The sequence below is a fragment of the Callorhinchus milii genome, unplaced genomic scaffold (genome assembly GCF_018977255.1).
Source record: "Callorhinchus milii isolate IMCB2004 unplaced genomic scaffold, IMCB_Cmil_1.0 Scaffold13, whole genome shotgun sequence".
Lineage (NCBI taxonomy): Eukaryota > Metazoa > Chordata > Chondrichthyes > Chimaeriformes > Callorhinchidae > Callorhinchus > Callorhinchus milii.
The window spans coordinates 15,257,044-15,284,828 of NW_024704754.1; the positions used below are offsets into that span (position 1 = coordinate 15,257,044).

At 38.4% G+C, this 27,785-nt stretch overlaps 1 protein-coding gene across 3 annotated transcripts in view; it reads right to left on the bottom strand.

Moving 5' to 3' along the window:
• Window positions 1-27,682, bottom strand: part of aff4 (AF4/FMR2 family, member 4) — a 44,924-nt gene extending 17,242 nt beyond the window's left edge. For 2 of the 3 annotated variants that reach the window (XM_007891458.2, XM_007891457.2), the window contains exons 1-12: window positions 27,577-27,682; window positions 17,681-17,808; window positions 12,694-12,823; window positions 9,217-10,017; window positions 8,204-8,248; window positions 7,985-8,071; window positions 6,829-6,865; window positions 5,100-5,148; window positions 3,641-3,667; window positions 1,886-1,940; window positions 780-814; window positions 83-245 (exon numbers count right to left, since the gene is read on the bottom strand). In XM_007891458.2, the coding sequence (XP_007889649.1) occupies window positions 83-245; window positions 780-814; window positions 1,886-1,940; window positions 3,641-3,667; window positions 5,100-5,148; window positions 6,829-6,865; window positions 7,985-8,071; window positions 8,204-8,248; window positions 9,217-10,017; window positions 12,694-12,823; window positions 17,681-17,697 (1,446 nt within the window). In that variant the 5' untranslated portion in view covers window positions 17,698-17,808; window positions 27,577-27,682. The remainder of the gene's footprint in view (window positions 1-82; window positions 246-779; window positions 815-1,885; window positions 1,941-3,640; window positions 3,668-5,099; window positions 5,149-6,828; window positions 6,866-7,984; window positions 8,072-8,203; window positions 8,249-9,216; window positions 10,018-12,693; window positions 12,824-17,680; window positions 17,809-27,576) is intronic. The other variant, XM_007891459.2, reaches the window with a different exon arrangement.
• Window positions 27,683-27,785: the final 103 nt, after the last annotated feature.

Here is a 27,785-nt window from a genome sequence, read left to right on the forward strand (position 1 = left end):
TAATGGAAAGAAAGCATACCATCAAACACATTACAATTACACTATTAACACATCAATTACATCACACTAACTCCAGACATACCTCGGGTGATGCACTCCTAGATGGTTCATTTGCTTCACTGTCACTAGAGCTGCTTTCGCTTTCAGAGTCTGATCCAGAACTACTTTCCGAGCCACTGTGGCTGCTGGAATCACCTCTGGATGGTTCCACGCCCTCACTGTTTTGCTGGGAAGGTTCAGAAGTACTAAAGAGAACACATTTTATGGGCAATTCTAGCAATCAGTTAAGAAGTTCAAGTAGATTTCAAATGACATGTTCTTTATATACAAGACTGAATAATCAGTCTCTTTACTTTGGTTTTGTTACCACATACATTTAACAGAAATTGAGAATCTAATAATAGTCTCTGGCTACATCCATTATGTTATTTCTATTGTGAGAATAATTCAGCTTTTAAGAGCTCTGTTCACAATTTAATAGTTATGCAAGGTTGTGGCTAACTAAGCTTAACAGAATCAATGGAGACTACTAGTCAAGCAATATCAATATGTTAGCAGTTTGTTATCCATAAAATTATGTCAGTAGCAGTTTGTTACTGACCAAAGCCACAAACTACTTAGGGTGAATTGCTGTGCCAATTCTGACATTCTACTGGTCCAATCATCTAGGACTAGAAATGATAAACGTTCACAGGTGGAAAAGGCTAGATAGAATACTTGAACAGGAGAGAAAAGCTTAAGACAGGCTACATTTTGCGGCCTCTGCCAGTATTACCTACCCGCCAGGAGTAGCCCTTGCTGCTGGTTTCGAATCCTAAGGATTAAAAAGATACTCATCAAATCCATCAAATTAGGAATCTATATGTAAATGACTATTGCAGTGCTTCATCACATGCTGAAATACTCTATAGGTTCACAGACCAGTGGTGTAAATTAAATCGTCAAGCTACAAATCAGTGTTCGATTATCATGAAACTAAAGCAATTTAAGGCAGTAGCATTGCATAATTTCAATGTAAAGTAAGGACAATGGTGCCACAACCGAAATAGCACACACCTTCCATTATTGGTTTATATGAAACAACGCTAAAAAAACGCACAAATATACAAAAAAATCTGCAATAGAACTTCACTTTACTTCAGTTTTAAAATGCAGTTTCATTACACACAAAGGTAATTAAATCACTGAGCAAGCAATAGGTCTGATGTGTGAAAAATGAAGAAAGGCTGAGAGCTATTACATGCTTGGTGGGGAAAGGGAGTTTAAAGAATGATGATGTTATCTTTAATGGCAAACCGAGAAAATATAAAACAAGCTATCAGAACTGGCGCAGTTGTAATTCTTTAATCTTATAGCATCTCATAATTTTTTTGAAGGAGGATTGTTTAATCTTATAGCATCTTGTAATTTTTTTGAAGGAGGATTGGGTGGGGTGGTGGATGTAGGGGTTAAGAATGGTGTGAATGAAAAATGTCACTTCAAACAGGTCACCAATGAGCCCCCGTCACATTTTGGCAAGCTGGAAAGCAAAGCAACCTGACAACTTACAAGTGCTGCAATACCAATGCACTTCTAATCCCATCTCCAGGCCTTTATGGCTCCTTTCTCCACCATCTTGCTGCATGTGATCCTTTGTGGCCTGTTGTAGCTCTTCCCTCATTCCCTAACTCAAACATTTACACACTTTCCTTGTCTCCAATTAATACCTCAGTAACAGTTTTTTTTGGTGAGTGAAAAGGACAGTAAGGGGAATTGAACCAACATACAGATCAAGAAACAAATAGTGTTCTCCAGCACAGGGTCAAACAGGTTGATCAAGGTACATTATTCCTGAGACAACATTGACATTCATTCACAAAATACGAACACTACAGTGAAAGCAAACCTGATCTGCATCGCTGTCCTCACTGCTGCTAAGTTTGAGGTCATCCTCCAACATTCTAAGCAATAGAAAACAGAAACCATTGGGGACACAATCATTGCAACAAGGAGGCTCATGCAGATTTGGCTCAATACAAGTGAAATCTGCATTTACCAAGAGTCTGATGTACTTTCAAACTCAGCCAAGGGCAGCAAGGTCTGATCGCAATAGACCACTCACAAGACCAAAGTTTTCTGACACCAAAACATACACAATGGCAATGGAGTGATACTGAAGTCACTGCACGACTAAAGAATGATAAAAGTCATGAGTAAAGTAAGACTCTAAATAACAAGCAAACATAAAAGTCACCTCCATTAAATCCACCATAAGGAATTTGTACTACATTAGAATAAAAGATATGGTGAGGGGGAAAGGATACAGTAATTTTGCTTCAAAGTGTATCACGCAATTACATCCCTGTTCCATTGAGAGTTCAAGCCTTTTAAATAGGATCCATATTTCTATAGTTTTCCATCCATGCACAATAAAGTGCAAAGCCCCACCTCAGTTGCCAAGTCTGCTAATATATTTTTATCTGTCAGCCTCTGAATAGCTATCTTAAAACTATCTTTGATTTTTAAAATATTTTAGTCTTGAATTGTTTTATAAGATAATCTACAAACTCCAACAAAATTATTATAATCTAGACAGTAATATTTTCACTACAAATAGTGAACACATTAGGATTACGTCAAAAATTAAGTAGTGGGGGCCACTTGAGATCTAAACTGCTGATAAAGCATCATCATTTGCAACATTCACCAAAGTACATTTTGTTCATTCTAGGCATCTACTTAATTTATTGATTTTGTTTTAAGAAATTTCAAATAGTTTTTATTCTGAGTGGAAGTGGAAATTCTGATGGTTGGTAGTTGTGCTACAGTCTGATGCTTAAATGCAGGCCATTAACAGTGAAATCAGGAAGCATTTTTCACTGAAAGGGTGGTAGAAATCTGGAATTCTCTCCCCAAAAGACCGTGGATGCTGGATCCATCCACACCTTCAAGAGCAAGGTTGATAGATTTTTGGTAAATCGGGGTATTAAGGGATATGGGGAGAAAGCGGGAAATTGGAATTGCAAGGATTAGTTGAGGTACAGATCAGCCATGATCTAATTAAATGGCGGAACAGGCTCAAAGGACTGAATGGCCTCCCCCTGTTCCTATGTAACTGAAAGTTACAGAACTTTCAATAATTGCAACTCCTCTGTAAAATAAACTCAGAATGGGAGCAAGAATTAGAGTAAACCCAAAATAATAATAATAATCCTTGCATTTGATATAGCGCTTTTCACGTCGGGAGGACGTCCCAAAGCGCTTCACAGAACACACTGTAAAGTGAATTGACTGTATATTTGTGGGCGAACGCGGCAGCCAATTGCGCACAGCAATGTCCCACAAACAGTCGTAGATTGAAAATGACCAATTTATTATTGTTTTGTTTTTGGAGGGATTATTATTAGGCTCTGTGTGGAGTAAGGAAACTTGCCCAAGTTTTCGCCCTGACTGGAATTGAACTCAGGTCTCTCACTTGCAAAGCGAGTGCTCTAACCACTGAGCTACAGGACTCCACAAATGTATTGATTCTAAAAGCTTCAAACAAAATCAAAGCAAAGTTAAATTATCTTCTGGTCTAATAGCTCAATAATGGTGCAGTGGTCTAAATTCTGTCTGTTCATTCCATAATGGAATAATAGTCACTGGTAGGTTGACTTACCGTGATGCAGCTTGGTCAGGTTCACAGCTATTTAAAAAGAAGAAAAGTGGTGTTATATCAAACCACTTGTAAATAAACTTAGAATTATTTAAAGTCTCTTTTAGACATGTTAAGTATTACTTCAGTAATTTAGTATTGGAGATCGGTAAGATTGTTTTAAACATGTAAAAAAAAAAAAGCATTTTCAAGGCTCAGCCAAGCACAATATTTTACCGATGCCAAGACTGTTGAAATGCATGACCTAAACCACTCTAGCTCAAAAAAAGACAAAACAAAATCAAACAATGAAGTAAACTCTAGTTCGGAATTTATTTTGGCAAATCTTTTTATTTTTCAGGAGATCCTCTTCAACTGCACCTAGTCATCTCCCCCTCTCCCCAGCTCAGCATCGTTCTACGCCACTGTCAAGCGCTCTGGGACGCTACCCTGCGTGAGGGACGCTATATAAATGCGAGTTGTTATTGTATTCCGTTACTATTGATGTCAGGCATTCAGTCAACATAATCTAAAAGGCCTGTGCTGCAGGGAGGACCAGAGGTTGGTCAGGATCAATGGGATTTAGCGAAAGGAGTTGAAAAAAAANTCACCTTTGCTTTCCTCAGATAGCCAAGCTACGTTTGGATATTTCTCATCCACAAGGGGAAACACCTTAACAACCACCACTCTGTGCAGTATTTCACTGTACTAATGAAGAAGCAGGCTAATTAGAAGTCAACTTATTTGAAACTACTTCAACAAGGGATGCTTAGACCAGAGTTGCTTAGGCCAACTCTAGTGCCTCCCGGCACTGCTCGCTAATTGTGACAGACTTGTGATCAAATCTGGTACCTTGTCTCTAGCAGAGTATTATTCAATAAGCCATCAGGAAAACCTCAGTCTATTCTGGCAGATCACACACACCTCTAATTATTAGTGAAGCACTATTGTAACAATAAAATTGCAGTTGTATAGTGGCTTTCACGTCGGGAGGACATCCTGAAGTTGGGATCCACAGCAGTATGATAGGGTGCGGTCAGCACTTCCCTATTCATTTCTTATGAGACCCAAGAAGTTGGTTATATACACTGTTGGTTTAGTTACCTTTCCCATCAATTAAATTCATGTCTCAACAGTGTGTACAGGTTATAAAAATAATATATAACTGGAAAAAAGCTTATCTTCATCTGAGAAAAATGGATTTGGCCCATGTCTTCTCATGACCAATGTTTTTTTTAAATGGGGGGGGGGGGGGGGGGGGGAGGAGAGACACAAAAACATTTAGCTTTAAGGCATTTGCAAGCTGTAGTATTGACGATGCTTGAGCACGTATAGACGACTTTTTGAGCTATTGGAGCACCTGACATTTATATTCTTACTTAAAACTCACCTGGAAATTGCCTACTCCAAATTAAACTTCAACTTTCCTCACTTCCTCGTATACATCAAGAGAATAAAGTGGACAAAAATGAGAACTACTTACGATTTTGCTCGATTATTGGAGGCCGCTTTTGATGTAGCACTGTATCTCTCTGCAATTAAAATCTCATTATTAAAAAAAAGTCGTTACTATTGCAAAGACAAAGTGTGCAGTTAAAATGTAAAGTAGCGGACAGCATGTTGTGTACCAGTGACAGCACAGTGCTTCTCATCTGCAATTCCCCATATGGCGAGTTGCTGAAAATTGGTTCCTTGCACTTGCTGGGCAATTCTCACAGGGAGAATAATTAAGAGAGAAATCGCCCTGGACTGCTCTTGTGCACCTTCTAGCTTTCAACCTCTCAATAGCTTTCAAAAGAGGCATGGGTGGATCACCCACCTGCCCTATTAGACAAGGAACGAGATTTGAAAAAAGTTAATGCAGTTGAACTGCTATTTGTAGGAGATGAACTTTCTAAGGTCTGACACTTTGCTACTTTATTTCAAGGAAAAGAGCAATAAAATGATTTCCTCATTGGAGGTTTAAAGATCAGGGAGAATCATTTTTACCTCCATTCACTGTACAAATGATCTAGAGCAGCCTGGAATTTTTTTTAGATGAGGTTGTGATGGGGAGAAGGTTCACAATTGTTGGTTTTGTCCTTGGAATTCCTTAATTGCATCCTACAACTAGTTATTAAGGGACATGCTTTACAGAGAACCTTAGATGACTGAAGACATGCCTTTGTTCAGTTGATAACATGCCCAAGTCAGTTTCTCCCCCTTTCAAAATATGCGCCTTACTACGTTCTGCTTCGAGTTATGACGACAAGTTAACGGTACCTTTCGTAAAGAAAACTAGCCTGTAGAATAAAAAAAAGCTGTATTATCCTACAGCACCTTTAATACCCATTGTCAAGGCTTTTACCTCATTTGAACATTCCCTGGCAGAGAATATAGGTAAGTGACCAGTTTTCATCAGAGATTGCTCTGCAAATAGCTGCTAGGTATGCAAGAGGAGTAAAAGATTATTTGTGCACTGATTTTCATTGATTGTGGAGGAGTTGCCCAACATTCCTTGGCTCTCACTACCTAATAACTCAGCAGATAATGGAAAAAAAGCGCATCAGATTATTCAAGTTATGATGGCAATCCAACTCCTGGAATAAGTCTCATAATACCAGCACTTGTATTTGATATAGCACTTTATCAAAATATCAAAGCACTCCCTACAATTAATTACTTTTGCAGTACAATGACTATTTTATATAGTGACCTTTTAAAGTAGATTGACGATTCTGTAGACAAATGTAGAAGCTGATCTGCACTAGCAACATTCCACAAATGCCAATGTGATGAGATTGACCATTAATCCGGTATTTTGGTGACGGAGTGTGGGAGGAAAATTGGCCATGAAGCTGGGGGAACTTCCTCTTTTATATGAAATAGTGCAATGGGATTGTTACATCTAGCTGAATCACCTGAACAAGCACCTTTGGGAAACAAACTCTCTCTCAGTTGCTGTTTGGCCTGTCTAGATTATGAGCTCACATCCTGGAAAATGGACCAAATGCTGCAAAATTGCCCATTCAATAGTTGGAAACCATTTCTACAAACTTAATGCAGCCTATAAATTCCAGAAAGATACATGTGTCTACTGAACATTAAAACACATTAGCATAGTATGCCCTTTGAATTGTTGCGGTTCAGGCCCAAGAAATAAACTCCATTAACTTTACTGCCTTGGCAGAGACATTAAAAACATCCCATTTTAAATAGCTTTAAATACTTACTCGGCCCTGGTATACTGTAGTTAACATGCTGAGATTCCTAAAAAGATAAAAGACAATATAAGATGTGAAGTGTACAACATCTGCCACGGTCACAATAGGAGTGGAAATGGAACATGAAACTCTCTTTAGGCCAAACAGATTTTGTCTGTTTTCCAATCGTTTTATCAATATAGGCCTCCATAGCACACAGTTCCCGATATGCAGCAGGTGTCAGAAGAACAAGATCACACGCACATATATTTAGAATGTCAACACACCATGAAAACAGATCTGTAAACTGGTTTTGAAAGTCACCTGCAACTTTTTCAAATTCACTCAAATGAACTTTTCACTCACCAAAAGCTATTATTTGGATTCTAATCAAAGGAAACCTGAAGAGAATTAAAATGTACCTTTGGTATAGATGAGAAACTAGTCTGTAACATAGCCAAAAAGGATCAGATGCAGCAAGAAAGCAAAGATAGAAACATTGAAAGGTTGGAGATGGAGGGATAAAAACCAATGTTATTAGTAAGCTGGTTGCCTTTGGTTTTCAGCGTTGCCAAAGTTGGAAAGTATCGCCTCAGCTAACTGGCATGGAGTTTCTACATCTGCTGTAAAATAGATGCATTATCTTAAACACAAATAGGTCCCTGCATACAAGGCAAACACCACATTTTGTTACATGCTCAGGTTACCCTCCCAACCTCACCCCCACACCTCTTGACTTCCAACCACCTCAGGTACAAACCCTCGACTGCCCAGGGACTTGGCAGTTTCTCCCGACGGAAAGGCACTATATAAATGCAATTTGTTGTAAATTTATTTGGTATTATTACTATTGAGATTATAAATCGTCTCAGAAGTATTAAAACTGTTTGAAGGCGCTTTTTTGAATCCAAAAGTAGATTTATTCTTCAAGGTTGGTTCAAAGCCATATTCTACTGTATCAGTATTGAATTCATTTGCAACATTATGGCAATATTTAGAGGTGCGCTAGGTTGCATGCAAAGGTTACCTCAGAAAAACCTGTAATCAAGATAACCTTCTTTTGTAAAACTCTCTGCATCCTCTCCTCCCACGGTGTGCAGGTCTCTTCTTCCCCTACCACGATACGTTACATTTGTAAACCAATCTATCCTTGTACTCTAGTCTAGAGGCTGAAATAGATACCCACCTTAGTTGGAAATGGAAACTTTGATGGCTCAGCCTTGCATGGTGTGTGAATTGCTGTCAAAGGCGGTGGCCAAGAGTGTGTCATTTCCTAGAATATACATGTTCATAGATTTAAAAATTCCAAATTTAAGATAAATGGAAAAAACAGGGCAAAAGACAACACTACTATTGGATTACTAACATACAAATACCAATACACGTGTGTGCACACGGGACGTACCTTTAGAATCTCATCCACACAGCTCGCATCACCAGAAACAGATGACTGTAAATTTCAAAAAGAAAACAAGTTAATCTGTATTTTGGTTTGGATCTTGTGGCCTTTCAATAAAACAATCTGCAATAACAAACCGTAGCACAATTAGGCTTGATTCATTCTAACTAGTAGATTGCTCGAGTGGCCAAACTGCAGCAACATCAATTACTGGTGCCCTGTACACTTATGTAGTTCCATGCAGTGTACCTCACTATCTCACCTCCAATGGTCTTGTGAACTATCTGAAATGGGAGAAAGTTAGGCATTTGAGCTCTGGGTCCAGGCTGATACTTCAATGCAGTGCTGGAGGAATGCTGCATTGTCAAAAGTGCTGACTTCTAGTCAGTGAACTCTACAGAAAATTATGTGATGTGATTGAGATGGTTTGACAATGTGATAAGGTACTATGTCAAACAAAAGGGTAATTATAGAAATATACTGAAGAGTTGAGAGACAAGCTTTTAGAATTCTGTCATCCAATTAAATTAGAATAGATGAAACAACTGTGCTTCTTTTTTAAAGACACATGGGGTAGGGGGCAGACAAAGACCGTTCTAAAAAATAGAAACCAGCTTCCAGCTTTTCATTACATCAGTTCTAATTCCCAATACGTTTCTGATCTCTACAGGGTCATAACAACATTTGTCTTAATTTTGTAAACGTGTGCTAAGTAGCCAAATATAGCAGAGCTAACAATTTTATTCCTTAGATTTGAAATAACTAGCTGTGCTTAATTTCTCTTTACACTTCTTGTTTGAGATTTTTAAATTGTTTGTGAGTGAGAAGGTGATATTGTCAATCATTTCTATTTTGTCAGCCATTTTTCCCAGTAAAGCTGAATTCATCAAAGCATATCTTTATACCCTTTTAAAGCAATAAATTCCTTGAACTTGACTACACACACAAAATTTTAATTTTGTTATAAATAAAATTAAGTTATAAAAGTTATAAATAAAAAGAATGAACCATTTGTTTACCTCCACAGTCTGGGATGGGATTTTGAGTTTTGAGAGATGCACTTTGTTGCCTGACTTCATCTCTGACAGGCTGCTTCCATGAGACTGGCTACCATAATGCTCGGAAGGAATTTTTGGTTCCAATGATTCATTGGGGGCCTGATCCTGTCCGTCCATAGGTCTCACATAGGCTGTAGGCTTCTGCAGCATCGAGCTGGGTTTGGACATCAATGCAGGAGTGAAAGCCTGAGAAGTGTGTTGTCCACTAGCAGGGAACGTGTGAACACGAGATGGAGAGTCCCGGGTAGCATCAAGATCTCGAGGTGATTTTGACCGATGGCGCTCTTTGCTATGGTGGTCGCTTCCTTGAGACCTCGAATTACTGGAGCTTATGGAAACGGTTGGTGGTTTAGCTGGGCTGACTGAGTGTGATTTTGAATGTTCAGATCCATGTTGGTTACTTCTCTTACGACTGCTAATGTGTGAATCACGTTCATGCCTCTGGCTACTGCTGCTGCCACCACCAAGTCTTTGGCTGCTGCCATGGCTGCTTTGTAAACTGGAACTTGACCTCTTTTGTGTCTGTGATGAAGTACTAGGGGCAGAAGCTGCTGGACCCACTGGGGTCCACTTGCTACTTTGGTGAGATGTACTGTGTCTCTGATCACCAAAGAAAGCCGGGTCGGGTTTCTCATCTGGAGTTGATGGAACAGTGCCTTTGGGTATGCCTATGAGTTTTCTATCTCCTATCAAGTCTTTCATTTCATCGTAATTTCCCAACATGCTCTGGATTCGACTGGAAAGTTTATCTTCTGATCTGCCCTGTTTTTCAAAACAAAATGAGAAAGGACTTAATTTAGAAGTTAAATATTTCAAAATATAGTTGACTTGTAATGAATATTACAGTCAATTAGTGTATAACGGTCCCATTGGAAAGTTGCACAACATTAACATTCAAGTCTTTTCCCCCTCCCCACATCTCCCTAAAAGGGAACTCACTGTGTAGAGTATCGTGGCAAAGGCCCATGTCCCAAGAGCTATACAGTGAAACCGGAAGGTTGAATAGTTTTATCATGGTGCTGTCATTTCTTTACTGCAATAAGATTCCATTAACTGAAAATAGGCATACAATACTAAACCTAGTGAGTAATACATCACAAGAGAATTGGTACATTGAGCCAGAATAATTTCTGCAAAGGACAGTTTATAAAACATTGTCAGTTTAATTTCTAAACAATGATTTTTGTTTCAGTTACCAAAGTGACAATTCTACAGAACCAAGAGAAACATATTCAAATATAACATAGATCATGTATATGGTGATGTACAACACTCATATAAACAGTGTATGCAAGGTTATTAAATTCAAGACTACAACACAAAACAAATTTTCAATACAATCTACTGAACCAGCCATGACTTTTGAGATTGGCATACAATTACTGAGCTACTTGGCAAGTGGCATCTACAGACAGTTGTCTTTGGCTATCTATCTGTTTTCACACTCACCAAACAACAAATTGTCAGACTCAATGGCCACACTGACTTCAATCACAAAAATTTAAACATTTTTAAGGGTCTTCTTTCTTCAAATGGAACAACCTTCCCATGTCAAAGGCGCACATCTTGGTTGTCAATGGAACAAAATTAGAAGGAAGACCATCTCTTTAAGATATTTGAGATCAGTGACACAATGATATCAGGATCAGTTCCTCCACTCCAAGGAACGAAAATGCAACAATAATCACAATTACCTAACATTAGAAAGATACCCTGGGACAGGAGCTTGGTATGTGGAGGATGCTTCAATTGAAAAGCATGAAGATGACCCATTTCTGGTATCTTTTAAAACTTAATTTTCATCTTCATTGCAGTACAATCAGATATTGGGATTTATACTTGGTGGGGTACACAAGGACAATAGACCGACAACTTAAGATTCTTTGGTTGACAAACCATTTTGAATCACAACAGTATCTCAAAACTTAAGGACGCGCCTTAAACACACTACTGTTCAGTCCAAGAAGTTTGCCTTGATTCCAACCCCAGCTCAGGTCAAATCCTTAACTGTTCAGTGGCTTGGGACATCCTTCCGATGTCAAAGGCACTATAGAAATGTGATTTGTTGTTCAGGGGCCGTTTAAACAAAGCCTGAGATTATCCTGACTGACTAAAGACTTTAAATATAATCAGATCTTTAAAACAGTTGATGCTTTATATTTGAAAAAAGTGGAAGCCTTGATCTGGCTTCCGCTTACATAAAGTATTTAACCTGTCATCGGCAGAACTTTTAAAACAATAAGGAAGTAGGTCAATGCCTCAGCAACCTGGAACAACAATCAGGTTTTACGCAGCAATATGCACTGCTTATTATGACATCCTGTATATAACAATAAAGAATGTGACATCATTATCTACAGGCGTCAATGTAAACTGGCACATCAGCAAAATCTGCATGACATGACTTTACGTCAGATGTGATAGCGATAATAGAACACTCCTTTAGAATTACTTTTATTTGAAATTAAATGTTACTTGACATAACTGAATGAGAAAGTTACAAAAAAAATCAGATGCTATTCTCGAACAGTGATTGTGCAATATAATCTCTGAAAGGTTTAAGGCTTTCCTAACATTTTTGGAAATTTTGACTCTTTGCCGAACAATTAGGAAAGAATTGTGAGAAAGATAGTTGATTGAAAAAACTTAATATTCATTTATTTGGGCATACAAATGCCTTGGGACATCCACCCGACGTGAAAGGCGCTATACAAATGTAATTTTGCTTTGTATTGTACAAGTCTTCAACCTAAAACTGTGAATTCAATCCACATTTTTCTTAATTCAGGCATCAAGAATACTCTTGCAGACTATCAGATAATCTGAAGGCAATATAACAATGAATTCAATACTTGTTACCAAAACCAACAAGAACATAAGGATAGAATACAAATCTGGTTCTCAGTTTAATATTGCTTTTCTCTCTTCTGTGCCCCCTTTCCTGAAGGTAGTGACTCAGATGAGGATACAAATCCCAGACGATGGCAGGTCTCCAGCATCTTACCCAAGGAGCTATTCAATACCCAAGAGCCCAGACAGCAGGTGGTGGCAGGATAATTGACAGCTCAGTTGAGCCCAATCATGTTATCGCATAAACATTCACTTAATCAGTGGCACTGATTAACCCACTGAAGTCACCCAGAAATCAACTCCATTGGAATTTTTTTTTGGACCCAAGAAACCATTTTGCTTCCAAACAGCAATATTCAAATTCTGTGATGTCCAAATAGAAACCATCATCATTGTCAAGATTCATAAGTAAAACAAACTCAAGATAGGCCTAGCTAAAGATGAATTCAGTATCAGATTTGCTTCTGTATTTGTTGGAACTGCTTCCAATTTACAACAATGGATGTGGACAGGATGCCAAATTTCCAGACATTGAAAGGTTACATTTTCAAAGATAATTTTAGGTTTTCTCACCCATAATTACTGTACCTGTACTTTATATGGCTCAGCAAAGAGGGGGGAATTTCCAGGGAAAGTTTCTTCATTCTGCTGAATTCCTTGATTTCTCCGTTCTCGTTCTTTCATTCGCAGTGCATTTCTATCTTCACGGTTCATGTTGCTGAAAAGCAAAAGACAGCCATCTGTCTTTTCAGAGAAATGTTGGTGGCATAGGTTTGAAAGTATCTTTTAGAACCTGCATTCCTTGTCTGGGTAAGGAGATCCCCGAGATCTCCATGCCTCCCGGGTGTCGCATCTAGCAAGTACCCTTTAAATGAGACACAGCATCACAATCAGTACCCAATTATAATTAACCTGAACTTCCTTTCTGTCTCTAAAGATGAAGTTCCGACAATGAAAAATAGCTAATTGGCGACATTGAGCCAGACAGTGGAAGGAAATTGAATTAACCTACACAGACAAAATAAGAGTACTGAAGCACCCTGGATCAACAAATGTTAACATACAGATGAATTGCTATCCATAAATTACAGGTATCACGTTACTGGGCAAAACAACTCTTTCAAGACATTTTCCCCCAAAGTAAGCAGTAATCAAGATTTAAAAAGGATTTAAATTAATAGAGAAACAAACACAAAAAATACAAAACTATGCTTGAAAAACACAAAAGTATACTGGCAACACTTTTGTATTTGGGGAAAAAAATGCAACTGATCGAACCTCTCATAAATGAATACACAAACAGATCTTGCAGCTAAACAAAACAAGTCTTTCGAATTGTAGGTAACATTTCTAACTTAGCATTACCCAAACCAGCAGATTGACAGAGGTAATAAACAACTTAGGTTCTGCAAATTCTTTGTAAATGTAGGAAAGCATTAAATGTATATGGTACAAATTGAACTGTCCCTTTGACAATGAAATACAAATGGTCCAGACAAGGCAAAAGATCACCAATCGTTGCACAGAAATAAGTGGTCGTCAGTGAAACACGTACTTCTCTTGTAATACAGGGTTTACTGAATTATGTACTCCAGACACTTCTTTAACTTTAAACTAAAATAAATCAATACAAACACATATTATTTTCAAAATGATTTTCTGGGATAGCATGGGCATATTAGCAGCACTCATTGTTGATAAGTGTACTATAAACACCAGTACACCTGTAACTGCTAAAGATGATACAGCAAATTCTGTGTTAATCAATTTGTCCAGAACCAAGCAATTATGCAAGACTTGCATAATTCACAAGTCAATCAGACTGTTCGACCATGACTTTGCAACTACTCACTTTTGTAATTCCACCCTAATCAGCGACTGCAGCCAAAATAAACCCCACTAATTTCTTCATTCATGAACACATTGCTTTGTCAGAAAATGTTCTTCACTTAATTGGATATCCAGGAGGTTGTAAGGCACATGGCTCAAAGATTCTTACACAATGACATTGGGGTAAGCTTGGTGCAGACTTCAGAGTTCGGAGGTAATGTCTTTTCAGATTTTTACAAATCAAAAATGTTATGATTCAATAAGTATTGCTAGACAAATATTTGAAACCATCTGTACATTTCCTTCCTGAGGTTAGAGAGCCAAGCATTTTAAACCTCCTCAAAACTGTAAAAGTCATTCCCTGCCCTGCTCAATTGTGCGGTAACAACTCATCCAAACCCTAACCGTCCAGGAAAGTTCTAGATACTGTGTTATTTACCTGATCTCAGCTAGTGATAGCTGTGCAAGGGTAATGTATGCCAAAATTCTATGTTCTGCTCTGATCTTTCCCACCTGGTTGCCTACCAATGGCAGCAACAAACCAGGGACAAACAGCAGACGTGTAGTTCAAGTACAAATAGCACTGAAACTAACTTTCATAATTAAAAACAATATTTTTTTAAAAAAGAGCTGACTGAAAGTGTTATATCAATATATTACTGCACAACAATTAAACATTCATTGTTTGCCCACGAAATCATTGTTTTCTTCTTCTATCTAGACTTTCCATGCTACTTGCTAGGGTGGAGGTTTCAACATGTTTTTAGTATTTTTTGCGCACGCTCTACCTCCCCCCCACTCATCAAGCAATTCCTCAGGTCATAGCATGACTGTAATAAATCTATTTTTCAAACAATAGTGCATTGAAACAAAGACTTATTCAGCCCAGGACACACAAAATTCCATGGACTCTTGCACACCCAGAACTAAACAATTGAATTTCCAATTACACCAACATGTACAGTTTAAAGCTTGATTTGCAACAGCTGAAATAATCAATTTCTCACCGGCTTTAAATCCAATTTGTTAAGATTCTAAATGCTATATTGCTTCCAAATTTACAGCAATTACTTCCACAATCACAACTTTTTCCTAACGCTACTATTTCACAACAAGATTCCAATTCATCCCAAGTACTGTAGGTGCAGTAAAGTGACAGCACCCATGATGTAGTTAGTACATATTAGTATATTATTTGAAGGGTTCAAACCTCTGCTTAAGAAGCAATCATTGTTCAAAATCTCAACATTTACACTATTGATACAGTGCTTCTCTTTAAAGCATTTCCAAAAATGCAAAGGTAGAGTTCTAATGGAGGGCCTGAGGGCTCCCCAGGCTTAATTTGAAACAAAATAAGCTCCAGCATGAGGCACATAAACAGTTAAAGAACAGTAATCAGAATAGTGCATAAACCATTTTTTAAAATGAAAAAAAATCTGTTTTTCATTTTTTGTTGTCAGACTCTGCCACTGTGAAGCGCTCCGGGACACTATAAATGCAAGTTGTTCTTTCTCGGGAAATAGCTCAATTTTGATGAACTGAACCACAAGTACTCCACTACCCTAACACTCCCAATATGCTGGTGGTGTGTGAACGTTGCTGTTGGTACCCAAATTAGGGTAACTTTGCGAACGATTACAGACAGACAGGAATTTTTTTTGCTGTAAAGACAAAATTCAGACACTCACAGCTTGAGTCTTTTCCTCTCAACTCTTTCCTTACTTCTGAAGAACTAAACTCGGTTTTGACATTCACATTCCAGAAAGTGCAGACTGTTTTACAGTGAAAGGATATTAAGGTACAGCTATGGGATGCAACATTAACTCAGGATGTAAGTGTGGCTTTTTTGTGTGGTAAACATGCTGAAGATTCGATGTAAACATTTCAAGAGGTTCAATATTTTATTATACAATTGTTTTTTTGTAACTTAGTTTCCACTATATACTCATCATATACTCATGCTCAATAGTAACTTTGTATTCAAACTTGCTGTTCAAAAGCACACAATACTTGCTCAAGAAAAAGTTGCCTTGCTACACTTGAATCAGATGGCTGGTTAAGTCGTAGGGCAGGTATATACGATATAGTTTAATGATCAGAGTTTCCAGGACTTTTTTTTCCTGAAGGAATTACCATCACCAGGAAAGCGATCTGCCAGTCGACTGACAACCGGGTTCCTACTTACTGCTAGGTAAACAGAGGCGCGTGGAATAAGGAAACTTGCCCAACGTTTCACCCTGCCAGTAATCAAACCCAAGTTTCTCGAGTGCTCTAATGCTCTAATTGCTCTAATCACTAAGCTACAGGACTCACGATAGATAGAACTGATACAACTGATAGAACTACAAAAAATAGCACCATCCATATACTGTATGTAAAACAAACTGAAACTGCCTATAATACACAGAGATAAACAATTATATATATATATATACACAATGTGACTTAAGAAATGTTGGAGTCTTTTTCACCATCTCCATATGAACTGAACATCACTGGGTTAAACCATTTTTATATTACTATTTAACCAGGAATCAACTTGCTAAAACAAGGCACCACCAAAAATTCAAGAATCTAAAAAAAGGCATTTTATTTTAAAATGCATCTCTACTTAGATTGACTAGTTTTCTCTCACCAATTATAATAAGCACCACCATCCAAGTAGGACGCAAATCCCCCCTCCACCAATGAACTCCTATGGTGCATTGAGAATATATACTGAGTGTTTACATCAATGGATACAAGATGAAAGTGGACTGAAGATTCACAAACCACATATTCAAAGCCAAAGAATTCTACCCCAAACTAGTCATATTCAACATTTTAATCATAAATCATCATAAATCAAAATGTTCTTGGTTGCAGAGTAATGCATTAATATACAACATTCTTGCTATCTCTTGTACAATTATTGTACAAACTGGTTATGTCTGTTGGCCTCACCAGTTGTATAAAAATACCATACCACAGCTATGGTTTGTACGGCGACATGGCTATTAATTTCAGTGTTTAAAGAGATCATAATAATATTTTTTGCATTTGATATAGCGCCTTATCACATCTTCAAGACATCTCAAAGCGCTTCACAGAATATATGTTAAGTCTAGTGATTGTATATTTATATTGTGCATGGTTGTCAACAGAGGAAATGCTAGGAGCTTTATAATTGCAATGAAATCAGTTCTCAAAACCATTTAAATAAGCACATCTAAATTTGTCGCATTTTTGAACATATATAAGTGTGTATTAGAAATATTAAAGAGTATGGTGAATGCGGGGTGGGGGGGCTGCATTTCATTAAAAGTTTCTGCTAAGACCTGGCGAAACAGGCTTGATGGACTGAATGTCTGCCTCATGTTCCTGTTTTCCTAATGAGCGTCGCTCCTAATGATCGACCTTCAACGGATCTGTCATTAGGTAGGATTTCTAGATCACAGGTCTGCGGACTACAACCATGTACAACAAGTATTTACCACACCCAGTCTGGCTCAATTAACAACCTGAATGGGATATTTGATGCAATTTAAAACAAATGAAGAAATAAACTATTCAATTTCTGAGTTTCTAAAACTGCATTTTAAAGTTTGAAATTGTGAGGTGTTTAAATGAAAACAAGTGCCTTCCAATTAACAATTGAAATATAAAAGTACATTTAGATGGTTTCTGTATTCAAAACTATTGTGTGCTAAAATTAAAGCAGATTAAATGTATAAAATTGTATAAATTCAAAGCAACAGCTACTTACCCAGTCTGTGAAGCCATGGAGAACTGTGTGAAGCTACAGAAAAGGCTTCACTCATCTGAGAAAGACATTTCACGCCACATGTGTTCCCTCCTCTCCAGCCAATCAGCAAATTCAATTTGCTCTGTAGTCTTTAAAGAAAGAAAAACACCTCAGTGGGGGAAATTGTCTACATGCACTCCATTCAGGTACTCTCTTTCAGTATCTACAACTAAATCTAAACTAATAAGACCATAAACACACAAAACACAAAATGTAAACAACTTCTATAGGCACATTTGTGTATTAACTCTGTTTTGCACAACATATTGTACTGCAGAAAGCTCTAAAATATCATCCAAAGACTATTTTTATATTTGGATTACAATTAGCAAATTAATAGTGAGCATTTTAAACAGGTTCTATTCCCCTTACATTTAAGTCATTTGGTTAAAAAAAATTATCATACGTTTCTCCGCAGGTTTAGTTCTAATACTACTCTTCGTAAAGCAATGAACACATATCATAATTTAAAGCAATAATCCACTTCATCATGGCAGTAATGTTTGTATGATTAGTGATAAGTAAAATAGAGAGATCATACAGATAATTCTGAACTTTCATAAAAAAAGTATAATCCATCAAGTTTCTTTTAAGAAGTTGCTAGACTAGCAGACTGTGCCACTCCCTCAATGATGCAAGGTAGACAGCATTTGCAACCAATTAGAATGCATATATTTCACGAAAAGTGCGCTTCTTTCGTAGGCAGTACTATTTTCCACCCAGAACAGTTTAACTTTTTTTAAAAAAGTCTGCACACTGGAGATAACCTACAATCATCCTACAACAGCCGCGAACTCACCAACATTCCAATCATAAATATACTGTGAAGCTTTGGGACTGATCTTAGTTAGCCTGTACATTCACCAACAACAGTCGGTGTTCTTTACAGTATATCCTCTTTGGGACATCCTCCCGAAATGAAAGGTGCTATACGAAATGTAAAGAGTATCATTATATGGGTATGTACATTTCTTTAATAATCATCCACGTTTAACTGAAATCAAGCATTAGGTTACTAGATACAAATTGAACACGCAAGTCCAATTTTAAGCCTTCACTAAAGTGAAACTTTCACATTCAATTCATTAATCATACAGTATTCAAAGACTGTAAAACTTTTAGCTCAATTGTAGACTATGAAGGAAGCAGATGTAAAGAATAAACTTGCCAATGATGCACCACACAGAAGGTTCAAGTTACTCCTACAAAGCCTTCAGAGAAACAATACCGAATTGTAGCTGGACTGCAAAGACACTGGACAAAAATTAAACGGTGCAACCAAAAATGAAAACCTGCAACATTCCCCTTGATCAGATATCACAAGCAAAAGCCTCAGGTTGTATGCAAATCCTGTATGATAGGAAGTAGCAGGTGAGGTGCTGGTTTCAAAATACCACTGATGTGAATTTAAAAAAACAGTAATGTAACCTGAATTTTATTAGGAAGCTACCAACATACTCTGCCAGTGTAACAGAAGCCACTTTACTGGGAATGATAAAGCCATCAATTGCAATTTTTGGATTATCTTTTCTGGAAACTGATCACATTTTGCCTTAATACAAGTATACTGTTATATACAGTGTGCTATAATACTTCAAGTACGAACCCTGACCACTTCGATCAAACTCAAACTGAACATGGCGTATGAACAGATATACAGTCAAATTCCTTTAAATTTCTCCTCCGCACTCACTAATGACTCTGTGGCAATAATGTCGAGATATGAGTGTATTCATCCAAATTCTCAATTCCTCACACAGTTCTCACAAGTCAGATGTAAGAATCACTATCAGCAAACAATCCAACCACAAGAATTTTCACTGAACAGCCCAAACTTTTTTCGCGTCTTCACACTTGCACAAACGTGTCACTGGGCTTAAGAGTACCCAAACTAGACGGAAGGTTCCACGTATGCCATCTATATGTGGAAATTCTAATGTTTGGAATTTGAATGTGCAATTTCTCCTTAAAGGCATATACCCTGCTTACCCATTTCCAGAGAGTATTAGGCACAGAGAATATTAGGAACCCTCGAGTGTGCATTGGGATGCTACTGGAATTTAATCAGCTAAAATTGCAAAAATTGCCACTGAAAACACTATCTGGCAAGATTTCCACTACTCATCAAGCTAAGATCGCCTCCAACCCCCCTCCCCCGAATATAGTCAAATCTGTCAACAACATGTAATTTGAGTATGGATCAACAGGCAGCAACAGAGAGTAGGTATCCAGGAGTAGGAAAGTGCTTCCACACCTCCGCTGACGTTGTTTGATAATGTTTGCTCAGCATATCCCAATGTAAGGAAATCTGGCATACCCCATGGGAGAAACTTTCATCTTACCCACTAATGTATCACACCGCTTTGAAACTCTGACTCGGTGTTCCATTTTAGCATCTTTCACTTTTCATGACTTCTCTCTATTAGAGAATTTAGTCTCACCACCTTTCACCCACCATCTCTACTTCCTTAAGGTGCTGCTGATTCATGTTGGGAACGATTCTTCCACTAAAGTTTGATTTGTCCAATATCACTAGCCTCCATCTAGGACCGGCTCTCCTCTATTTTCTTTGTATCTCATGATTCAACAAGAGAATTCCAACAAAATACATCACCTCAGATAGAGTAATTTAATGTGTTATTTTAAACAAATCCAGAATATTTAATTTTTAATTGCAGTTGGGGAAGAAGGCATGAATGGATTCATGATTTAATAAGAACTCTTAGAAATTACATCTGAAATGGTCAAATTTTCAAGCAATCAATTTTTCAAACAGGAGGATCGTTATGACAAGCTTGCTTTGCCCACTGGAAATTTTTACAACGGAAAAAATACAACACATCAAGTGCTTAGGTACTAAAGCCATCAACTTTACTCCCCTCTAGTGAAAGATATTCAATGCACTAATAAAATAATTTGATGAAATGTAAACTCTGCCTTTCTACAATGTTTGCTTCACAAGTGCGCTGACTCAAGCTAAGAAATTCATTTTTTAGGCCAAATAAAGTTTTACTAGCTAGTTTATAAAGTGGTATTGTACTGAAACAGATTCAAATTATCTGGCAAGAAACTAACAGGCATGCTATTTCTGCTTAACATAAGCCTGATGCTAAATGTATGTTTGTCATTAACAGAATTGAAGTTGACAGCACGTGAATGCAGAAATTTGTTTTCACAATACAAACTTATGAAATATAAACTGTAATCCAATCAAAGATAAAACATAACTCTCCAAATGCCATAATAAAATAACAAATATGATCTATTCATTCAACACACATTTACAATATATTCTGTTACCATCACACTTATACATCAAAATGTCACTTCTTACTAACTATAAATAACTAGCAGAAGTGAAAAGATGACATACTTTTACATCTACTTTAAAAAATATTTTTGTGCACCTAAGTGTTATTTCAGTCTTTAAAACGTCATACAGATACATTTTTACATCAATAATAAATGTTAGCAAGATATCGTCAACAACAACATTACATTTGTATAGCACCTTTCACGTCAAGGGGACATCCCAAGACGCTGCACAATCAGTGTTTCAGACCTGAGCTGGGGGTCGAGATCGGGGAGGGAGATCGAAGGCACGGATGAAGAGGAGGGTTTTGAAACGGATCTTGAAGGAGGCAAGGAAAGGGACCTCTAAGTATCAAACCACTTGTAGGCCACAAGTATCAAACCATCACTTTGACAATTGTATTATAAGTTTAATTCTTGCGGAAACATAAAATCTAGTTTTTCTAAATTTGCATTACACTATCAATGCACTTCAACAAACTCAAGTTGAAAGTACAGTGGTGATAGAAACAAAGCAAACAATTAATGTGTGCTCTATGTGCTTTGACTTGCACATTTTAGAAACTTTGTTCTTGTTTTACAATTCAAAGAAAATAATGAATTATAAACCCACCTAACAATGTATTTCCAATGTCTTCCTTATTCAGCTTCCTAGAAGGAACTAGACAGAACCGCTGTTTTGTTTACAAAACCAGCAACTTTATAGCTATGCACGTAAGATGCTTTTAAATTATATTCTACGAAATTCCTGTCTGAAAGGTAATCACCACTTATCTTGTTTGATTCACACATTTGTGTCATCACCAGTTTCTTCTGCTGTTTATTCAAGTTAGCAGTATCTTCCTAGCATTGCTCTCTGCTCAGTTACCTCCAACAAGGTATGACAGGATTTATTTAGAATAGTGGCGAAGTTGACACTGGATTGATGTCTGGGCACTTTATTTAGTCATTGGAACCTTATTAGTACAAGCCTGCTATGATTTTCTTTCTATAATAAAAAAAAACTCACCTTTCTACATCCCCTTTTTAAAAAAAGAGACAAACATTGAGCAGTTTCCTCACTCCACACACATGTCTCTGTTTACCTAGCAGCAAGTAGGTAAACTGAGGTAAGTAGGTAAACTAACCCACTTGTTAGTTGATTGGCGGATCCCCTTTCCGGAGATAATAATCCCTTCCAATAAAAATAATAATAATTTGGTCACCGTTTGTGGTCACTGCTTGGCGCAGTTTCACCCACAAAATATACAGTTGCTACAGTTTACAGTGTGTCCTGTGAAGCTCTTTGAGACGCCTCGAAGACATGATAAAGCCCTATATCAAATCCAAGGATTATTATTTTTAAAAAAATCTTGAAGAGCATAGTTGGTCACAAGCACAAACAGTACACAGTATTTGAAATGTAATATATTGCTGAATGGATTAAAATATCCTGAATTGTCCCATAATCCTTGATGCAACAAAGGGAGAAAGATATATATTCAATGTTTCTTAATTATTTGAGTACTATTGTACTGGTTTGACGCTGGCTCAGACCAAACATTGTGGATATTTTCTCTTGTGTGATATCATGAATGGTAATGGCAAATTGTTAGCATCATTCTTCATTCATGTCACTGTGGAGCAGAACTTCCTGGGAGAATACAAAGTACCTACTTCCAGGCTGACTATCTCACAGAAAGCAGAGGAACAAAGTTACAAAGATAGAGATCTGTAAATAATAAGTAGCCCCTTCATAATATTTATATTGTGACAATTTGTATAATACAAATTTCACAATCCATCCTTTCTAAATTGTTAGATATTACCATATCAAATGCAAGGATTATTATCATTGGTGAATCTAACTTGTAAGCGAAATATAAAATCAAACCACTCACAGATGGATTAATATTGTGATGTCATAGAGGTGGTTTCTCTTATCTCTACAGTGGAACGCCCTCCAGATGTGAAAGGTGCTTTACAAATGTAATTTTGTATTGTACTTTAACATACTCCATCAGCCAGACTATGAAGTACTGTAAAACAATAAAATAAGACACAATAAACCTCAGACTAATGTTTAAGTAGCTATGCCATCATACTCAAGGATTTTCAAAACAAAATCATATTGCTGTTAATGTTTGGTAGAAACGTATTTATTCACTGACATCAAATACACAGATGGCAATCATCAGCCAGGTTTCCTGATTATGAATATTGCCCAGTGCTACTTGAAAATATTAATGATGCAACATTGGGAGAGCTCATGACTCAGATTTAAAAAAGGCCACTCTTGCCCAACAAGCTCACTCCCATGGTGCATTAACTCTCGTACCATGGCAACTAAACATGCATTTGAGGAGACATTTTCCCTGATATCTGCTCACCATTTTTATCTTCTGATCCTCCTACTCGTCTTACGTTTAGATTTACCTTCTCCATACCATTTATTACTTTTATGCAAACCTCACGAGTGCTTAGTGATCTTTCCCTGATAAACATAGTTTCAATAGAGATCAATAATGAATCGATAGGGATGTTTAAGAGAGACTTGGGTACTAGAGACATTAAACAGTATGGCAAAAGGGCAGGTATTTGGATTAAACAATGTGTCAAGATCTAAAACTGGTAGAACAGGCCAACAAACTGAATAGCCTCCCCCTATTCCGATTTTCCTATGTTTCTCTGGCTCACAATTTTTTTAAGCTCATCTCGGAAATTGGGTGACATTGGCAGGGCCAGCCAGCATTTATTGCCCATCTCTGGTTACCCTGAGAAGTTGGTAGCGGACCTTTTTTTAAAGCCATTGATATATAGTGGTTGCTTACAACTGCAGAACAGTATATTCTGTCGGCGCTTTGAGGCGTCTCGAAGACATGATAAGGAGCTATATCAAATTCAAGGATTATTATTAGTGAACAAGTTAGACTTTTACAACAATTGGCAGCTTTATAGAATTTTTTTGATCTCGTCCAATTATCAATTTTTAAAATTCTAATTACACAACTGCCATTGCGAGATTTTAACCCATGACGTTTGGATTGCTAGTCCAGTAACATTACAGATACACTACTGACCACATAAATTGTCTCCGGTTCTCTTTCAACACCTTAAAATATATACCATCTATATGTGGGGACTTGTTAGCCCACGGGACAGCATAAAGCTCAATTGGAGACCCACTCCCCAGTCATTGAGTAAGAAAGAAGAAAGAATCCTTGCATTTGATATAGCACATCGTCGAGACGTCTCAAAGTGCTTCACAGAATATACTGTAAAGTGAATTGACTATATATATGAATAGCCACCTAACGTTAATACATAAAGAATGGCTAAGAACTCAGAATAAGACTACTTTCATAGGAACGACCTTCAAAGTGTGAGGGGGAAAACAGTCGTGGAAAAAGATTGAATCAGGTACTCTACACAAGCATCACTGCCAAAGCAATGCTTCAATCAGTGCCGCAATTATTTTTCAGCAAAAATAAGCTAGTAATCGGCACTCTCTTTTGGTCATTTCAAAGATTGATACGATTGCATTAATCTGTTGCACTGATGCAGATGAGACCTTGAATAAATGTTGCATGTCTTGAGACCAATTCTGGTCTGGCCAACTAGGAACACTATTTCAATTTGTCTATTCTAGTTCTTAAAGGAGTAGCTATGTTATACTGATGTGTTACCACAGAATCCATTCATAATTCTTTCCAAAAATGTATAGAGTGTCTGGGAAAAGACATTTTGTACTAGATTGCCAACATCAAGTCGCATTCACCAATTGGGAATGCGCACGGAGGTTTAATTATTACTATTAAACTATTATTACTATTAAAGAGATATTTCTGCACAAAATGTCTGCTGTCACTAGGCCTTTGACCTTAACTTTATACTATAAAATATGAGAACACAGGCATAAGCAAATGTACTGATACTCCATCCATATAGAACACTATCTGCAATATTCCTAAAATGAACTTTTGAAAATGTTATGGCAAGACTTAACACGTTTACTAGGGTATTATATTTACTGTAAAGGAATCAAAACAATATAGTGGTAATATAAAACTAATGACAATATTTGCATATGATATATGCCTTTTCACTTTGTCGAAATTTCTCAAAGCGTTTCACAGAATTTACCACAAGTAAAGTGAACAAACCACACTGTGTCTCTCTATCCCATATTTACCAGTTCTTTGTGCTCTATAGGCTTTGGCTAAATTCAATCGAGATCCCTATAGCAGCAGACATTGGGCCCACCAATGCCACAGTACATTTCAGTATGTAATCAAAATAGTAATTTAGAACAAAACACATTTAACATCAACGATTACCAACAGTCAAACTCTCTAAAATATTTAGTCAATGCATGAATTACTTGATGTACAGCTAAGAAAGCTTAGTATGTCTTAAACGATACACACTTGGGAGATTAAGAAATCTTTTACTTCAGATATTTAAGATAAATAGCTTCCTCGGGATGTACAAAAATAATTTTAAAACTGTAAAAAAAAAAGTTAGCAACAGTGGTAGTTAAAAGTTCGGCTACAACTGCGTTTGTTGACGCCCGCATAATCAGGCCATATGAAACACACAACTTTCACAAGACCCATGTATATAGACTGTGTCCATCCCTGCCACAACTCAAGCAAATGGGCCCCAGATCTGTGGTTCACTTCACTTGATGAACCGATCGCATATTCTCGAAAGAAATATACGGAGTCCATCCCGAGAACGAGATATAAAAACGTCTTAAAAATAACATTAAAACACAAACCTCGAACGACAGTGAGGGGGTACCTCAATAACTAACCGCCGGGTGTGGACTGTTCAGACCTTTTTAAAAAAAATCCCATGAAGAGGAAAAAAATTCCCAGTGATACATTCTTCCGTTTCTTTTCCAAGAAAAGGCACAGCTAATCCTATTAATACCCACAATCCTGACCACGGACAGACTTTTTAAGGGATTTGTAGTTTTCGTTGTCAGGGGCTCCCATTGCTTTTAAGGAAGCCGTCTGTCAGGAAGGACAACAAGTCCCGGGTGCTCGCTCGCCCCACATCGGTCCGAACAAAAGGGTTCGGCCGACGTGACGTCTGGTCTACGAAAAAAAATGTTACGACTCCCAACAGTTTTTAAAAAGAACATTTTAAACGTAAAAGCATCATGAAGTCAACGGGCTGGTCGAGAGAAGGGAAAGAAAAAACGAGCCTCCCTCTCCCCCCCCACCCCCCCACCACCACCCATCTAGCCCGACAACACGTCGAAGACAACTACACAATATCAATACGATAGAAAGTTTAATAATCGTTTTAATAAATCATTTCGAAAATATCCACCAAACCCGGGGAGAGAAAAGATGCGGTTGGGGAGAGAAAAGAGAGAGACAGAGTGAGGGGGGGGGGGGGGGGAGAGAGAGAGAGAAAAGAGGCAATAGGGGAGAGATCGAGAGGGGGCGAAAAGAGAAGAGGGGGAGGGGGGAGAAAGAGAGAGAGGGGGGAGAAAAGAGAGAGGGGGGAGAAAAGAGAGAGAGGGAAAGGGAGAAAAGAGAGAGAGGGGGAATGTGAGAAAAGAGAGAGAGGGGGGAGAAAAGAGAGAGAGGGGGAGAAAAGAGAGAGGGGGGGAGAAAAGAGAGAGAGGGGGGAGAAAAGAGAGAGGGGGGGGGGGAGGGGGGGGAGAGAGAGGGGGGGAAAGAGAGAGAGGGGGGGAAAGAGAGAGAGAGGGGGAAAGAGAGAGAGAGGGGGAGAAAGAGAGAGAGGGGGAAAGAGAGAGAGGGGGGAGAAAAGAGAGAGAGGGGGGGAGAAAAGAGAGAGGGGGGAGAAAAGAGAGAGGGGGGAAAGAGAGAGAGGGGGGAGAAAAGAGAGAGAGGGAATGTGAGAAAAGAGAGAGAGGGGGAATGTGAGAAAAGAGAGAGAGGGAATGTGAGAAAAGAGAGAGAGGGAGAAAAGAGAGAGAGGGGGGAGAAAAGAGAGAGAGGGGGGAGAAAAGAGAGAGAGGGGGGAGAAAAGAGAGAGAGGGGGGAGAAAAGAGAGAGAGGGGGGAGAAAAGAGAGAGGGGAGAAAAGAGAGGGGGGAGAAAAGAGAGAGAGGGGGGAGAAAAGAGAGAGAGGGGGGGGAGAAAAGAGAGAGAGGGGGGGAGAAAGAGAGAGAGGGGGGAGAAAAGAGAGAGAGGGGGGAGAAGAGAGAGAGGGGGAGGGGGGAGAAAAGAGAGAGAGGGGGGAGAAAAGAGAGAGAGGGGGAGGGGGGAGAAAAGAGAGAGAGGGGGAGGGGGGAGAAAAGTGTCAGAGAGGGGGAAGAAGAGAAGCACACAGAGGGGGAGAAAACAGAGAGGGGGGGAGAGAGAGAGAGAGGAGGGGAGTAAAGAGAAACTATTGGGCTGCGACCTGACTCCACCTAAAACAATAATAGAGCCCAGACCGCCGCTCTAACTAACTGTGGGCAAGACGCCGGCTTCAAACACACGCGCACACACACACACATATAACATGCTGGTCGCCGCCGCCTCCCCTCCCCTCCCCGGGGCAAACAAGAGACAAACCCGATCCCCAAAGACAGGTTAGGTTTACCTTCAATCCAGTCCTAGGGCCCGAGCCGTTCCATTCCCACACACTTTGCTCCCGACGCCAACCGGGAGGAGAGGATTAACCCCCGAGGAGGAGGTTATGTGTGTGTGTGTGTGGGGGGGGGGGGGGGTGAGAGGGTGGGGAGAGAAAAGGAGGGGGTACGACGACGAACGACGGGGGCGACCGGGTCAGAAAAAAAAACTAGACCAGGC